The 18450-nt window shown below is 46.4% G+C and overlaps 1 protein-coding gene across 1 annotated transcript in view; it reads left to right on the forward strand.

The window, feature by feature from the left end:
- Positions 1-18418, forward strand: part of pcsk2 (proprotein convertase subtilisin/kexin type 2) — a 31380-nt gene extending 12962 nt beyond the window's left edge. The window contains exons 6-12 of the mRNA XM_049008305.1: positions 1190-1266; positions 2517-2605; positions 4021-4196; positions 6608-6823; positions 9328-9428; positions 12292-12519; positions 16334-18418. Of these exons, the coding sequence (XP_048864262.1) occupies positions 1190-1266; positions 2517-2605; positions 4021-4196; positions 6608-6823; positions 9328-9428; positions 12292-12519; positions 16334-16820 (1374 nt within the window). The 3' untranslated portion in view covers positions 16821-18418. The remainder of the gene's footprint in view (positions 1-1189; positions 1267-2516; positions 2606-4020; positions 4197-6607; positions 6824-9327; positions 9429-12291; positions 12520-16333) is intronic.
- The last annotated feature ends 32 nt before the right edge of the window (positions 18419-18450 follow it).

The following is an 18450-nucleotide window of genomic DNA, read 5'->3' on the forward strand; positions in this document are numbered from 1 at the left end:
CGTGAAATGAACCAGACACCAGCGAGGACAGAACCACAGTCCTCAAACACCTGATCTGTGGGACCTATTTGCCAGGCAAATAGAACTGAGAGGAGCTTGATTTATGCATGAATCCGTAAACAGGGTCAATTCCAAAGAGGATCTTAGTGTAAATTCCAGTTCTGCATGAATCCGTAAACAGGATCAATTCCAAACAGGATCTTAGCGCAAATTCCAGGTTGGAATTTACTCTCTGGGTTCAAAATACAGCGAGTTTTGGCATGAACATTCAAAGGACTGCCGTTCAGCTTATATTTTCTGTAATCACTTTCTCCTGAAGGCCTTTTCCTGAAAACAAAGCCCCCGTCTCTTAAGTAATGGTTTCTGCAAGAGCCAAACGGACTCATCACCTCATTTGGTTTTCTATAGGACACCGATCCATGGGGGGGGGTGTGAACTAACTTCAGCACATTGTTACACTGATGCTTTTGTGCACATATTCCAGAAAGCGTCAGAAGGGCAGTAAGATGGCTGATTCAAATGTTAGCTGGTAGCAATAAAACATGCACACGTTAGTCACTCACGTTAACTATTGTGTTTTCTGCACCTGTGGTCTGTTTGGGCTGATGGAGTCAGAATGAATGTGCACAACCACAAAGGTACCAAAGACATCAAAGCAGATGCTGAGTGACACAAAACATGCTATGTATATGTCGCCCAGTAGGGGTCACTGCAGCAAGCCGACTGCGCACATCATATACTGCAACAGGCTGAGGCTATCAACAGAGATTACGGGCGAATTGCATAAGGAGTCGGGGGTGCACGCCAAGCCTGATTTCTCTGCGAGCCACTGCCTTGTTACGCTTCAGCTAATCGATGGCTCGGCTGACAGGCATTTGTCCGATTTCAATTCCAGGGCTGACTGAAATGACAAACCTTAAAAAATGGACGTCTCGGCCACTATGCTAAATCCTCCGGCAGTTACCGCCTCATTTACGAGGCACGAGTCAGACCTGGGCCCAGTTGGGGGAGATGAATTTGCTCTCGGCCACCGAGTCGCACCTTACTTGGACTCCTCGGTTTGTTGGTCTGCCGCTTCGCCTGTTTCGGCGGAGCTTTCTTTGAAGACTTGTTTCCATTGTTATTTTTATGTTTTATTTGTTGCAGATTTTGTCCCGTAACTCTCTTCTTCCGGCCCTTCTCCTTTCAGAATGCCGAGGCCAGTTATGACTTTAGCAGCAACGACCCCTACCCTTACCCCCGCTACACGGATGACTGGTTTAACAGGTAAACCTGCAGACAAGGTCGTGTGACTGTTGGCAGGTCGTTAGAAGGTACGCAAAAAAAGGTCAGCGATATCTGTCCTGCGCCAGACCACCTTACATATCCATGCTGTCTGGCATCTAGTGTAGCGTAGCATTCGTGACAAAGCCTAGGGGGGAGCTGCTTAGAGCCCCGTGTTTGCCTTTCTGTCCACGTAGCGCTGTCAAGATCTGCCTCAGGGCTCTTAGCGTCTGAACTGGTACATCCAGCAGCCTCTGGAATGGGGGTGAGGCTGGGGTCCTGGTTAGTGGTAAACAAACAAGGTGGATCACTTTGAAATTGACGCATGATTAAGTAAGGACGCAATCAAGGACCGTGCTACCTCTTTTTGAAGTGGACTGATCCCCCCCTCCCCTGTTAAAACCCTATTATGATTGGTTGCTGCATCTCGTGTTCTTGGCTAGTGGTAGTCGTGTAAGCTTCACCATTGCCATGAAGACTGGCACGAGACGACCACGTCATGGCGGGAGTCGACTGCCAGTTGTTTTGTGCTACAGCAGAACCTGAGAACGCTCCCTCTGCCATGCTGCGCAGTTTGCGACCTTCTGGCACCTGAAACACGATCAAGTTAGCATGTGGTAGAAGAAGGAACAGGACTCAAGGGCAGCCCAGGGACGAGGCTTCGCATTCCCCCTCTCGCTGTCTCGTGACCCATACCTTTGTGCGTTCAGAGCCCCCAGGAGAGCGACTTGAGGCTGATTAATAGTGGGTCTGTGTGCAGGAGTGTGTGTGTGTGTGTGTGTGTGTGTGTGGAATGAGCTAATTAGCTGATTGTTTATAAATAGCATACCGTCCGTGGTCAGGGCTGATTCGGCCCTCTCCGTCGTGCTTTCGTTTTAGCATGTTAGCTATCTGCATCTGCAGATAAATCCATCACCCTCTGCGTAATTAAATCCGAACTGCAGGGGAAGTTACAGCCGCAGCTCCTGGCCATTTCTCTATTCTTGGCCCAAGTCGGCGCCACAGCTCTGAGGGGCCTGCGTCGATTGCTGGCCTCCGCAATATCACGGCTGGCAAACGGGCGACTCGGATATTTTGGCAAGATGGCAGATCGATAGAGGCGCTAAGTGCCAGGCCGACGAAGCACCTGGTAGACTGAGGGATGAGGTCCGGGCCTGCGCCCGCATCAACACACTCATTGCATGCATGCAGAAGGGTTGTTGCATCTTCTGTTCTGACATTTCGGCGTTTTCCATCTGTGACTTGACTTGCAGCCATGGAACCAGGTGTGCTGGTGAGGTCTCCGCAGCAGCCAACAACAACATCTGTGGCGTGGGCGTGGCTTACAACTCCAAGGTCGCAGGTATGCTTGGCTCATGCGGATACCGCAATCCGGCCTGCAGTTCCGCAGCCCCGCTCCCTCAGCGTGGTTACTTCCACTGCACACACACCGCCTTTTATTTGTTATAAGTAAATAACGCAGGCAGTGGTACACCCAGGTGTTAGAGCACTACCTCAACAGCGCAGGAGACAATACCGCAGTTATTACGCCTGCTGGCTTTGGCCCCAGATTCTGCAATTATGATAAAAAAAGGAAGCGACGGCTCAATTTCTGCAGTACTCTCTGCGGCACTTTCCTCTAGGGTTTCCTTGGAAAAGGGGCATAGCACTAATACACACTAAAGCAGTATACAAGGTGGGTGAGAACCATTAGCACCAGAGGCTTTGCTTATTATGGGCATTTAAAGTGTCTGAGTCTTGGATTGGCAACTGTCCAAAGAGGCCTCAGCTGTTGCCTGCGAATGCTGCCCAGGGATTTAGCTGAAACCTTGGAGCGTGGTGTGTGGCTCGGTGAGTCAGCCTTCTGTACCTGCCATCCAAAGGTTGCTGGTTCAAGGCTTACCTTAACCTTTCTGAGGGTCCTTCAGCATGGCCCTTAATCCCAGGATGCCTCCGCAGGTGGCTTCCCTTCCCTTGCCAGCTTGCTGTCATATGCAGAGAGTAAGTTGGGGGAGGTGTAAAGAGAATTTCCCCACAGGGATCAATAAATATATATATTTCCTATATTTCCTGGAACTCTCTCGCTGTAACCTAGAAGCTGAGCTAAGGCTATGCTTGGACTTTTAACTGGTTTTAGTTACAGTACCAGTCAAAAGTCTGGACACACCTGCTTTTAATGCATCTGTCTCTATTTTAGCCGTTATCGAAAATAGTAGAAGGCCTTGAGGCAATGACGTAATGCTCATTTTGCAAATGGCATCTTGAAATTTTCTTAAACTTTAGACTCTTCAAAAGAGCCGCCTTTTGCTTCATTGACAGCGTTGCAGATTTTTGGCATTTTTTCAAGCTGCCACCAGGAAAGATTTTTCAACAGTCCTAAAGGAATTTACCAAACTTCCGGCCACAAGTGTGCTACTTTGCTCTGACTCTTTGGTCCAGCCAGGGTTTAGATCAAGAGAGAGTGGGAACCACATCATCTGTTGTTCACAAGACACTGTAATGCAGTACTTACATGACCTCGAGGTGCACTTAGGGTACTTACCTTGTTGAAAAACAAATGTTTTTCAGTAGGTGTTCCCAGACCTTTGACTGGTACCATACACCCTCAATCAACTCTTTTGGAAGCAGTGATGGAACCACTTGCTGGTCTGCGGTCTTATTGAAAGGAAACCCAACATTTCATCGATCTAATCCTGGACCCGTAGTCTTGATACTAGATCCGGGTTTTCATGTCTCTCTCTTTGATAATAAGCCCTCTCATCCTCTCCTCTTGATCAGGCATCCGGATGCTGGACCAGCCGTTCATGACTGACATCATTGAGGCATCATCCATTAGCCACATGCCTCAGGTTATTGACATCTACAGCGCCAGCTGGGGCCCCACCGACGACGGCAAGACTGTGGACGGCCCCCGCGAGCTGACCCTCCAGGCCATGGCAGATGGCGTCAACAAGGTATCGACGGGACCGTGTGATGTCGCTGTTTTCACCTTCCACCTGCCATTAAGCGGATGACTGGCAAAGAAGTGTATCTTACCAGTCAAACCTCATTTCTAAGGCATGTTTACTAAAATCGAATCTGAGTTGAATTCTTCTTCTATGCATAATTTGGTTTCCCTTTCACTCAAGGTTGTTTCATTTATAATAATTTGGTTTACAGTTTTTTTTCTTTCTTCTTTGGCCTATTACATCAGTGTCAGAGAGACAAACACCTGCTGTAACCTATACTGGCTCGTAATTGGCCTGTAATTGGCTTTCAGTTCTTATTCGCAGTGACCATGTCGTCTCGTTTAATCCATACATTATTTCGTTAAATAAGTTCCGGGGGAGTGTACCACACAGGAAGAAACAGACTCGCAGAAACAGAAAGATATTGTACTGCCTCGCCTTTTAGGATTTTTGTCATGGGCTTTACTCTGGGGTGCTGCTTACAAGACAAGGATTAATTTAAATAATAAAAAAAAAGATCATAACCCATAAAAATGCACAGGTATTAAAAAATGTGAATTTTGGGAGGCTAGTCAATTAATTTTGCATAATTACACCCCACTGAAAAATGCCCAGCATGGTGTATTATTAAAGTAATTAATGCATGGGTCGCAGGAATGAAATTACCCTTAATTGTCAGTTATAGCCTCAACGCCAATTTCTCTTTGAAAACTGACCAACAGCTTTGTCCGCCTGTCAGATGAATAGACATGGTTAGGGAGCGAAGAGCCCTCAGGTACAAGGGAAAGGAGATTGAAGAAAAAAAGCATTATTGTGGGTTAGGAGCTTATCGTCAGCTTATGGATGGGGGGGGGGGGGGGGGGGTTGAAAGTGGTTCAAAGCACAGCTGAGATTCGGCCTTGGCAAGATTGCTGCTGAAGAATGAACCAAGGCCACGTCCGGCTCCCTCTTGCCAGGGGTGTTGAAAAAAGGCACCTTTGTTTGAGATTTCCTTTACTGATGCATTGTGCTAATATAGGTAGATGTGGTAGCTCTTGCTTGCAACATATTATCTTATTCATTATTGTTTGAATGAAAGGGGAACAACATCCCTATTGAGGAGAATATAGCCAAAGAAAGGTATTCAGTATGTCGTGGAAAAAATATGCTGATGTGATTTTATCACATCGAATCACTCAGTTGCTTTTTTTGGCTTATAGCCCCGGTCACTCTCTCTCAGCACCACTTCTGTATCACCCCAAGGTTTTCGCAAACATCCCTGCCAACTAGGGAGCAGATGACAGGACTCAAGATTCATAATCCTACTGTCCTGTGCCGGCGAATCCCCAGTTATCATCTGAGGGACATAGCTGCTTGTTCGAGGAGCAAAACTACCACGGCGACTCGTAGCCCAGAGACTCCCAGGCGTCTGTTAGGTTAACAGAGCTGCATTTTTGCAACCATCCAGGCCTCCTTGCCCAGAGCAAGACGATGCCAGGAAAACTGGTCCCTCTAAATGAAAGACGTCCGGTCTCCATGGGCAAACGACTCTGCTTAGATTTCAGCCATGATCCGGAAAAACGTCTTAAATGAATGAGCCATTTTTCCTGTGTTTCCACAGGTTCAAAATATCAATAACAAATGTTGATTAGCTTTAGGAGTCTTGCATTCTGCAAAATAGGACAAAATAGATAAATGTGAAAATTCCTAGTTATTTTTTTTAATCTCATGGTCACATGACACAGTGTGGGCAGAATATAATATAATGTTGTTTATATTGGCCAAAGTCATTGAAAATGATGTGTAATGTTTTTAACCGGCTCTGAATGTACTGTACCTGTCAAAAGTTTGGACACACCTGCTTTTAATGCTACTCACCTTATTGTAAAAGGCCTCAAGGCGATGAAGTTATCCATACCAAATACTGCACAGCCAAGAGCAGTATTTTACATCTAATAAGATAAACACTATTTTTGTTTGGGGGGGCGCTGAAAGGAGGGGTTTGCCTAGAGCAGGGGTGTCAAACTCCAGTACCGGGGGGCCGGAGCCCTGTGTAGCTTAGTTCTTTCCCTGTTCCACCACAAATGATTCTGCTCAAGAGCCGTGCGGTAATTAGCACAAGGACCTGAATCAGGTGTGTTAAATGAGGGGAAACCCAAAAATGCATAGGGCTCCGGACCTCCAGGACTGGAGTTTGACACCCCTGGCCCAGAGCGACATACAAGCTAGAACCAGCAGTATAATGCAGTACTTACATAACCTCCAGGTGTCCTTTGGGTTTTCTGCAGACTTTTGACTGGTACTTAAAAATGTTTGGCCAAGATTAAACGGAGATGTTTCAGACAGAGACAGTGATCATTACTGGGAGAGCTGCAGGTACCTGGCTTTCATAAGTCCAACTATCTGTGACCATTGTCTTGACATGGACGCTTCACCAGGGCCGCGGGGGAAAGGGCAGCATCTTCGTCTGGGCGTCTGGTGACGGCGGTAGCTATGACGACTGCAACTGTGATGGCTACGCCTCCAGCATGTGGACCATCTCCATCAACTCGGCCATCAACGACGGGCGCACGGCTCTCTACGACGAAAGCTGCTCCTCTACTCTAGCATCCACATTCAGCAACGGCAGGAAGAGGAACCCAGAGGCGGGAGTGGTGAGTGCAGGCGATGACACGCTTCCTGTCTGGCCTGTGAAATTTCAGAGCTTTTTTGAACTACTGAGCAGTCTACAGCAAAGACAGAGGCAGAGTGTTCCGGTCCATAAATTAAAAATCCATACCAAGATTTTGCTTCAACCAACCATTTGAGTACTCCGTCACTGTGACTCTTTATTCTCAACTGGTTGGTTGAAACAAAATCCTGGTCTGGATTTTTGCTTTCTGTACCTAAACTATTCACCTCTGGGTAATACACCTGCACACATTACTATCTACGTTCTCTCAATCAACCTGATTTTCTTTTTCCACGTCAGAAGCAGTACTTATGAAGTCAGTTTTTTCAAGAGTTTTATTTTACTTACAGTTATCTGTTATTCAAGTGATGTTTTAGCCAAGAAGACGAGCACAGAGCTCCATTGTTGCATGAGCGAGAATGCTTTGGAGAAATGTAAATCGGAACTGCAGCCCCAGTTTCCTTTCGAGCTCCATATTTTTTGCTCTGATTGCAGCATTGACTGGAGAAAAGTAACTCCTTTCTGTCATCCCTGGTCGTGTTTTAGATCTGATGGAGTTTCGGGAGGGACTCTGAAATAACAGCATGTATTTCACAGATTTCATGCGAGCTCCACTATTGAATTCCCCCGACTGCCTATTGGAGCTCTCTGTCTGCCTGATGGTGATTGTTTGGGAGTTCAAATCCTGGGGCGGGCAGACTAATCACATCACTGCTGGGTGCTTGATCGAGGCCCTTAACTCTTCTGCAAGGGCATCAGCTGGCTGACCCTGCTCTGAGTTTTTTTCACTTGTACGTCGCTTTTGTCAAAAGCTTCTGCTAAATAAACATATTTACTTTTTTTTTTTTTGCGGATGCTTTCAAAGCGATGTATGATTGAGAACAAAGGGTTAACCAGCCCCTGGAGGAGTTGGGGGTTACAGACCTTGCTCAAGGACCCAGCGGTGAAATCATTGTGCCGACCACTGGATTTCAACTGAAGTACAGTGTCCTAAACTACTGCGCTACACTCCGCCCCATAGATAGACACGGATGTAACTGCTGTACAATACAAATACTTAAGCGTAATCCAAATAAATGGTAGGATACGATGAAATTCCCCATTTTAATGGGTGATCTGGACGTCATTGCATGAGACACACACATACGTGAACACGCATTGGAACTACTCAGCTGAAATCTTCCTGTTTCTCCCGGAAACGGGCTGCTTGAAAGATGTGCCGCTAATTGTCCCTGCATCCTGCCAGCGTTCCTTGAATGTCTCAGAGAATGCAGAGTATATTTTGTCCCACGCTCTTCCCTCCCGTAACCCGAAAGCAGGCTGCGTAAAATAAAATACCGGCTTTTATAAATGAAACACAATATTCTTCAAGTACTTCTAAGAATCACAAGACCGAAGGATATTTTTGGGTCCAGCTTAAGTTTAATGGCCTTGTAGGGCACCTAATAGTTCTGAAGACCTACTACTAGATTATCTACAGCTTGTTCAGATTGTATTTTTTTTCCTCTAGAGGAAATGGTGAACGGCTTAGCAAATGATGTTTGCAAACAGCAGCACAGATGTTTAGGAATAAGTCAAGTGCTGATTTTTGGGTTGTATCCTAAGATGTCATGACTGTTCCTGGGGCGAGAGGTGCACCATGACAGACAGATCCGTGCTGTCCACAAGTTCGGGACAGAACATGCTTGTTTGCTGAAAACTTTTGAAAAAGATTTAATGGAAGAAACATGGCAGTTAGCTACTCGTAGCATAATTAACGATTACTAACTTTACAATTATATTCCATTCGTTTGTGCTTGTCATTGCATTCACTTATTTTGTAATAAAATAAGACGTGATTTTGGCTTGCTGGAGTTCCAACGATTTTTATCGGTAGTACAAAGAGGAAAAACCTGGAGTTTTTCTTTTAAGTGTGCAGTGTTTTTTTAAGACACAGTAAACACTGGGGATCGGTTGGTTTCTAGGTCACCCTAAATGACAGTAATTGCAATGAATAGATCAACAAAGACTTGGATCTGCTTCATGTCCAGCCTTAACGTGCTGGACAAATGGCCAGGTGCAGCCTGTAGTGTTCTGCTGAATTTTTCCCTGGATGAAATTACTCACCAACTACACTGCCAGTATCACCAGACAGACTTTTTTCCCTTTTCACTTTGACGATTGCCGTGTTTTTCCAAATGTTTCACATTTACCCATCGCTCCCCTGAAATGACTGGAACTGCAGGCTCCTTGCCGGTGGTGGCTCTCAATGGAGGTCACGTCTAGCTTGCTCAACATAAAGGAGGCAATTTTCAGGAGGGCCAGCACATGAGCAGACAGAATAATCGGTTGGCCACCCTTTAATTTCCCTCCAATGGCGAGGGTGAGATTTTATAAAAGTTAAATAAACAGGTAGGCTGTTTTAGGTTTCTTGCAGGCTTCGGCTCTCTGCTCGCCTTGTGTTTTTCCCTTTGATGGTTGGCGAGACCCTCGGTGTCTCTCTTGCAGGCCACGACGGATCTCTACGGGAACTGCACGCTCCGTCACTCGGGGACCTCAGCCGCGGCTCCTGAAGCTGCCGGCGTCTTCGCCCTGGCTCTGGAGGCCAAGTATGTACACATCAGGAATATGTGCCTTGCACCCTTATATGCTGACTTGTTTTTAATAGGTCTTGTGGGGGGAGGGGCATCATGGTTTAAGTTCAGAATTAGGTGATACCAGTTTGTCCAACATCTCATTCTGAAACAAGGCTTTTGATGTGGAGTTTTTGGGCCCATTACTGTTGAAGTAGCTTCTACTCCTCTGGGAAAGCATTCCGGAATGTTGCTGGTGGGGTTTGCTGCCATTCAGGTTGGCTATTGACGTTGGGTTACCAGCTCTCTGTCTGTAAGCTTGCGTAGCTGAACTTGCTTCCAGACGTTGTGACCTTCACAGTCTCTTCACTTGCAGTTGGCTAGAGCGGCTCTTTGCGGGCCTGAAATGTGTCGACCTGGCTTGTTGGAAAGATTGCTTCCGACGATGGTACCAAGTGGAAGATTGCTAACCTCTCCTATAAAGCCATGCATCCTGCAATGCTTCTTGAAGGAGATCACATGACTGTAGTTATACAGCTGTCTCAGGAATGGGTGTGGCTTATCTAGTCACTTAATCTAATTAAAATGGGTGTCCCCATAGTTTTGGCCATGTAGTTATCTGGTGATGAGGAGCTCAGGTGTGGAAACAGGGATTCTCCAAAGATCTTCTAGCACATGAAGAGGGGGTGGAACGGGTGGCGGGGAGGTGGACCGACAGTGGAAGCATTGCCACCCCCAGATTTAGTGCGCTAATGGCAACATCTACATGTTATGCTAATTCTCAATACCCTTGCTAATTATAGCCTTAACCGCAAGATCCTCAAAGAAATGTGAACATGCATAACATTCTCATTTATGAAAGGCTCTTTTCTGGAGAAGGATTGCGCTAAATCTCAATTGTATATACATGTTTGTTTTCGGGTTCACTATTTTAGCACACATAAATATACAATGTATAATTATATATGATACATAATTCTATAGCATATGCCTTTGGGAATATGGTTGATACGGTCAGCAGAAGTTAACATCAAATTGACAACACCTAATAATCATCATAATAATAATGTTAATAATAATGATATATAATATTATAAAATATGACCCAGAATAGAGGCTGACATATTATAATGTTAGGCTTTCATGCTGGACAGTTCATTGTGTTTTTAATATGTTATGCAGGTGAAATAGGTTTTGTTGCTATGATTTAAATGTGGGGGTGTGGAAGGAGGGATTTGCATCGTTATTTAAAAACTGGCAGAACGATTAGAGTGGAGAGGATATTGAAAGTGACTGTGCGTTCCATCAGTGAGCAGATTGTGCTCTGCATTTGCCCGCTATCTTGTTACCACATGTGTGACACGATCGTTAGTCTCGACGAACGGGTTCCGGATTTACACACACGAAAAAGCGTATTGTCACCACCGATGTGATTCTTGGACCGCGATCTGAAAACAGAACAGCTGCAGACGTACCCTCTTTGCTGGTTGGTTTATTTATGCCGGGGAAAAAAAGGTAATTTAATAAGAAGCAGAAGGGGAATTGCGTGGATAGCCAAGAAACCTCAGTGCAGTCGTGAAATTTTAGTTCGTGTTGAGGTTTAGTAACGATGCAAATGATTATGCATCGTTAGCGTTTGTTTTTTTTTTTCCCCAGCGGGCTGTGTGACGATTAGATTGCGCCTTTGTGACCTTTAAAAGAGCATCTTTCGCTGATACGATTCATGTAAGAATGGAATCCTCGCCAACGAGGAAGAGTCACGTGTTACTGTATGATGAAGACTCTGAGAAACGGGGTCAGAGGCATCACAGGTGGCAAAGTCCCCCGGCCTTCACTGCACGGCTGGCTCCATCGGCTTTTTTTTTCAGCTCAGTTCTCCCGCCCCGCGCCGTGTGTCGTTGTGAGAGGATGTTGGGGGGGGGGGGAGGGGGGTGTATGCTCTGTGAAGTACCCACTGTTTGGTTAGTGAGGAATAATTATGTTAGGGCCGGGAGGGGTCGGAGGGGAAAGATCGACACAAAGTAAACAGCGGTCCGCCGGCTTCCTTTCACCGACGGGTTGAGCCGGCGGATCGACAGACCTGGAGCTGTGGATTTTTCCAGAAGGACCATCGGAGAGATGGGGCTGAGACCCAATAGCATCATTTGCAGGTGATCTGAGGGAAGAGTCGCCATTATTTACCTGCTTGACACGAGGCAGGTGCTTCAATTCCCCCAAACCCTATTTATTTGTGTTATAGATGCCCCTCGTCTGGTTTTTCTCAAGGCTTCTCCCCGTTGTGGCGATATCGATTCCTCCTCCCCCCTCCCACAGACAATTCCATCGCTCACAGTTTAACTGTTGAAATGCCTGATGCATCGCCGCATTCTGACTTCTTAGTGAAGGCTTAATTTAGTTCGAGTCGAATAGATGGGCTGAGTTAGTCGTGGTTGGGCCAGGCAGCGAGTACAGTTTAGCCTTTAGTAACTGATTTCCAGTCACCGTTTAACCTGCCGGGTTTATGGTGAAATTGGTCTTAGGCTCATTATCCGAACTGCCGTGTGTCCTTCTAGATCTCCATTCCTATAGTTTAATCTGTTCAATCATCCCTTGATGTGGCTGTTTATGCTCTCGTGCTACATGACAGTACAAAGCCGCACAGGACATAAATAAGTGTGTCCTCCAGATTTATTGCAGTGCTGTTGCAAAATATCAAACTGATTGTGCCAGTTTACTGATGGGAACTTGGAGGCAGCAGGCAGAGCATTTTGTAAACATTTGGTTATTTGACAAATTTGTTTGGACGGCACCGGGACTCGGGGTGGGCAAGCCGATCGGGGATCTGTTAGGCAGGAAGCTGCAGCGCACCGGGCAGATAGGCTCCTCCAGGCGCCTGACTCCCGGTCTTTGGCCCATGCAGCCCTGCTCTGACGTGGAGGGACCTGCAGCACTTGACGGTGCTCACTTCCAAGCGGAACCAGCTGCACGACGAAGTGCACCAGTGGCGTCGCAACGGCGTGGGCCTGGAGTTCAACCACCTCTTTGGCTACGGCGTGCTGGATGCAGGCGGTATGGTCAAGATGGCCCAGGAGTGGAGGACAGTGCCAGAGCGCTTTCACTGTGTAGCCGGATCTGTGCAGGAGACACAGTAAGTAAGAGGGAGCGCCCCCTGGTGGAGACCCAAAATCACGGCCGCCTCACAAATGTATTTTTATGTTCATTATTTCCATATTACTGTACAATACAAGCTGCATTGTGATTCATGTATGGTTTGTATAGAGAGTCTACACAAAATTGATTTACTATAAACGCTTCTATAAAACCAATTCCAAGATTTACTGGTATAACAGGCCACTATAATGTAACATATATATTTCTGGATTGTGTTAGATTTGCCAGCACCCTGCAGCAAAGGTTATAATAATTCAGTTCAGGGACAACCTGTTCTGCTCAGGGAGAATCTGGCTTTGACAGCCTGGATGTAACCTCGACTTGCTGGAGTCACGCTTGGTCTGCGAAGCCAGTGTGTAGCTGTTCGGTTTGGCTATAATTAGTGCCCTCCTTATGCTTCTGGCTGTGCTGTACCATAGCAACAATGTCAATTAGACCGAGCGAGTGGCAGAGAAGGAGTGAGCTCGGTGGCGTGAAAACCCCCACTGACCGTGCGCCGTTCCCTGTGCCCACTTACATAACTGCGAGCGGTGCGGGAATGATGCAGGGGGTGCCAGAAAATCTGCAGGGAACAATGGGAATTAGCTAGGAACTCTGAGAGGGGCCCACCACCAAATCCTAAGAAGGCCATACGTGCTGGGCGCCACTCAGGTCTAACTCTGCGTACTGCAAGGTGGTCCTGGGGGTGTTTTCTCCCCCCAAAATAGCTAAGATATCAAAAGAAAAAGACAGGAAACAGGCTTGTTTTTCTCCCGAGGCACCCCTGGGCATCGCGGCAGGCAGGAGATGTGGAGATTCTCATTTTCAGGATAATTGCTTTTGACTTACCCAGCTCACATATCCGCTTCACAGTCCCGGCCGATTCTTTGGGTCGCATTCACATGAAATAGCTGCACTTTCATCTGCAGCGTCGCAATGCAAATGGATCTGCCAAAGATTGCACTGCGGAAGAGTGAAGCCATCGCCGCAGACACAGAGCCTAACCCTAACCCTCAGGTGGCAGCCTCCCACCTCATGTCTGTGGAACAGGGCAAATCAGCTCTCCAGTCACACTGTTCGGGAGCTCGGTATTAGTGCTCGTCAACGTCGTCACGCCGCACGGCATCATAGTGGAGTACAGAAGCGACACGTGCATGCAACCTTTAATGCGACCCTGACGTCTGAGTTCCCAGGCGCCAACGGTGTCTGTGTTGCTCTTGAGAAACACGGTTCCATCCTCTGCCTGTAGAGGGCAGGCTGCCTGGTGGAGTTTCATGCCTGTTCCCCGTCAGTCTCATGCCCACAGCTTAACCAGGCATCATCAGATAGATCCCACTGTTGCAGCCCTGAAAATGGGTAGGTCTGTGCGCGCGTGTGTGTAGCTGTGTATATTCGTGTGTATAGACACGTAAATTATATAATGCAGCACTTTTCTCACTTACACAGACGGCTGTAGATGCCAGCAGCAGGGAATGCCTCCCTGGCTTTCATGGCCATTTACAGTGATGTTGCAATATAGGTCACATCCTTCTGCAGTGGGGCCGTAATTACAGCCCACGTGCTGGAGGGAGGGGATGTGGGTGGGGGGATGCTCATCACATAGGCAGACGACCTCGCTCGCTAAAAAAAGCCATCAGTCCGCGTGAGGTAGCTCCTCTTTGTCCCCAGCTCTGGGTCAGAACTCCCCAGTATTACCTCGGATGATTTATGGTCTCAGTAGGTGTTTGTATTTTTTTTTAATCATTATCACATCCACCCACATCCCCCCCCCCCCCCCCATCCGCCCACCACGAACAGCCCTATTCACCGAAGATCAATTACTGGGCTGGTTTATGACCGAGTGCCTTAATTACTTTCAAGGAACGCCAAGGCCATATCTCTGAAGCTGCCGGTTGAGACGCCATCTGTGTGAGGAGAATTGAATTTCTGTGCACCGCAGACCGCTCCCCCCCCCCCCCCCCCCCACCCCACCCCTGCTGGTTTCTTGATGCCGGAATCATCAGATGTGCCCGTCTCTCTGACAGCCCGGGTACACGGCGATCCCGTGACATTTTCCACAAAAATGGCGGACAGGGATGGTACTTGCGATTCGTCTCGTTAATTCTGCAGCTCGGTCGCATGTCTGACGCCACATTATGTTGTGGCAGGATGGAGAGACGGGCGCTGTCACTGCCGACGGGCCTGACGTCACGGACCTGGCCAAACTGCTCACGGGGGTTTCCGCGATACCCGCTAATTAGATGCATTCGTAAAATCCCCTCCCCTTTTGCTGCACCCGAACATTCCATTTTGCCTTTTTTTTTTTACATGCATTTTTTCCGGGTCACAAATTGTTCCGCCTTCAAGGCCAAATATAAGACTTCCCAAGTAGGAAAAACATTAAAACAAATTATGGCAATAAAAACGTCAGTTTTAGCTATTCAAATGGAATTCTCCTGTGATCACAAAACACTCGTGAGTCTGCCTTGACGGAGCCAGAGACACCGATAAGAATTACATTGCTTTTGAAGAAAAAATTGCGTTAGATATAAGAAATTGGCATGAAATTGTCCTGTTCTTACTGCTAAAGGACTAGCGCCAGGCACCCAGTCTCATATTTCAGGGTCTTGTAATTATTTCTACCCAGCAAGCAGCTTTTGCCACCGTATGTATCGGATGGTAATGCTGCACATCGCCGGCTCACTCATTAAAGACGACTTTACCGGCGTTTATTCTGGCAGCTGCAGGGAAAATTCGGCAGCACATTTAATACCCAAAGAACCACAAACTGGCCTGCATCCCTTACAGCAGTGTGTCCCATTACAGTCCTCGGACCACATTTTTGCATCCCTCCCACCTTCCGACACTCCTATATTCCAGGTAGTCAGCGTTGTAGATTGGCTGTGTGCTGGAAGTGAGCAAAAATGTGGACTGTCTCAGGTCCCAAATGATTGGCAGCTGATTTTACTCTGCCTGTACTCTGGCTTTACTTTACACTTACGGTGTGGGATTTCCCTGTCCTGACAGGCCTCAGAAAGAGTCAAATGATGAATCGACCATGGGGTAGAAAGTTAGTTGGCCTTTTCCTTCCGTCTTGCTGGTTTATAATAAAGGATATAAGCAGATTGCCTGTCTGTGCAGAGAACAAAAATGTAACAACATATTCAAATTGATAAAGACGCACCTTTCACATATAATGATGACGTCCACATTATCAAACGTCAGAATCTGAGTCTTTGTTCCTGTGCCTCTATAGCCCACAGAGGGATCGTCGAGGCTGTTTTTGATAACATCCCGCTTTCAGCTTCTTCCATAAGCCTTCTTCTGTGCTAACCTCAGTGATCTCTATGTCTGTTACACCATTCCTTAATATCATAATTCCCTCTCCTCGCTGGTCATCTTAATCAGTCTGTCACCTCTCATTCCACATATGTGTCGGAACAATCCCAGTTTCCCACTTGCTGTCTGTTGTTTTCCCCGTTCATTTTGTATTTTTTCCGTTTCTTATTTTTTTCTCGCCAGTTGTAATATTTTCCTGTAAAATTTCATCTCAAACGCATCCAGTCTGGTGGGGTGGAAATTTCTGTTGGCGCAGCTTGTTACTGCCGGGGACTAACAGTAACTAACAGTCAGGGCACAACGAAGACAGCAAATAAACACAAGACATGAGATACACAACAGAGAGGAGTCAGTGAAAACTATGTGATAAGTGCAGCTGTTCGTGCAAACTGTCGTTGTTTGCGGTTTCCGAGTCTGTTTAAACGATCTGAGCCGGAGGCTCTGACGTCGTGATGCGATTGTGTGACGGTCCTCTTTCTCCCATCCTCCTGCAGCTCGTTCCACTCCAGCAGCAAGCTCCTGTTGGCCATCGACACCGACGCCTGCCAGGGGAAGGACAACTTCGTCCGCTACCTGGAGCACGTGCAGGCCGTGGTGACGGTGAACGCCAGCAGGCGTGGTGACCTCAACATCAACATGACCTCGCCCATGGGCACCAAGTCCATCCTGCTGAGCCGGAGGCCCCGCGACGACGACACCAAGGTGGGCTTCGACAAGTGGCCCTTCATGACTACCCACACCTGGGGTGAGGACCCCCGGGGGACCTGGCTGCTGGAGGTAGGCTTCCAGGGTGAGGTACCTCAAAGGGGCGTCCTGAAGGAGTGGACTCTGATGCTGCATGGGACGCAGAGCGCGCCCTACATCGATCAGATCGTCCGCGACTACCAGTCCAAACTGGCCATGTCCAAAAAGGAGGAGCTAGAGGAAGAACTGGACGAGGCAGTGGAGAAGAGCCTTAAAAGCCTGCTGAGTAAAAACTAACCATTTGCATGTTGCCCCGCCCCTTCTCTTCCTGTCCAATCACAATCCAGCCCCGCCTCTACAAAACCCCACCCACTCTAATCCCGCCCCTGAAACCTGCAACTTTGAGCTCTTTTCTGTGTTAATTAGCTCTCCTTCCATGAATGTTTCCTGTAACCAGATTAAAACAATGTGTCATTTCCAAACGATCTGTTATAAAGGGAGAAAATACTTCTGTTTTCTGTTTTTTTTTTTACACTTTGCCTTATATATATGTAGAATATATATACTATATTATGTTGTATGTATTAGCTACCCTGGTTCTTCTGAAATGAAGTCCCCACTGTACAGTTTGTGACTGTAAATGATTTTCTGTGTTATTCGACTTAAAGTTTAATATCTTGCAAACAGAGCAGTTTCTTTCCATTATATTTTTGTGACAAATGTTGTTTATATAAAAAAAAATGGAAAGGAATGTGTCATCAATTTTGCCGCCTGTGGTCTCCGAGAGTATTTTAGAATATTTATTTCCTTCTACGTTATAAAATAATAAATGTACTGAGTTATTTTTTTTTTTTGCTACAGCACTTTAATTGAAACAGGCTTGACATCACATTCTTAGTTAGCAAACTATTTAGATTCCTAATTTCATTTTTGGTAGAAGCACCAGACCAGTAACTCTGGGGATTGATTATTTACCTTAAAAATTATTTTTTTATTGTTGACATTTTTCAGACTCACAAATACTTAACTGGTCATTTGTTGTTCTACATACAGAGCTGGCTACACTTCTTACTTAGAGATGGCCTGTATTTGTTTATTCCGCACCCGATTGGTACAGACCGGCTGTGGGTCACACCCACCACTGTGACCCGAGTCCTGATTGGCTGCGCTCGTCTATCCTGCTGTCTCTGTCCAGTACTGGCTACTTTTTGTCTCCTGTAAAGATCCCTTCACTTACTATCGAGCAAATAAGATCCCCCTACAGCAGGAAGTAAAGGAAAGATCCACCAGTATTTCATTGCTAACAATGTTTGAAGCATATGAAATACAGACTCGGGGAAAAAAAAACATCACCGTCTTAGTTTTTTACAGCATCTCCACAGACGGTATTTTTGAAACAGGTATTTGTGAGTTTTTTTCCTACATCCTCTGACAACAGCCAGAAGATCGAACATCTGAGTCTGCGATTCATGCGTGGACGTCTGATTTCAAAAATGTGGCCTACATCCATTCAGATCCAGGAATTCTCCACAGCACTGATGAATAATGCATCTTAGCACCTATGAAAATCACTTTGTGTGGAAAAAAAAATATTTTTCTTGTTTTTATGTGTGTCTTTTATCATTATGTAATGCAAAATGTTTAACATTAAAGAGGCGTTAGAACTAATCTATAGAAGAGAGAATTCCCAAACAATCCACATGTAAATGAAATGACAAATACAACATATATACTGATGAGCTTATTTTTACGCTTTAGCGTTGGGTAGAAAAGAACCAGGCATTTTCTGAGGGATGATTGTTTTATTAGGAATTCAATTAGCGTACATATGTTTAGACAGGGCAATAGCTGGCAGCCAATTGAAGTGATATTAAAAATTATATATGCAAAGTCAATAGTTGTGCCATTACTTTGGGGGGAGGCAGGG

Source organism: Brienomyrus brachyistius, chromosome 3 (genome assembly GCF_023856365.1).
Source record: "Brienomyrus brachyistius isolate T26 chromosome 3, BBRACH_0.4, whole genome shotgun sequence".
Classification (NCBI taxonomy): domain Eukaryota; kingdom Metazoa; phylum Chordata; class Actinopteri; order Osteoglossiformes; family Mormyridae; genus Brienomyrus; species Brienomyrus brachyistius.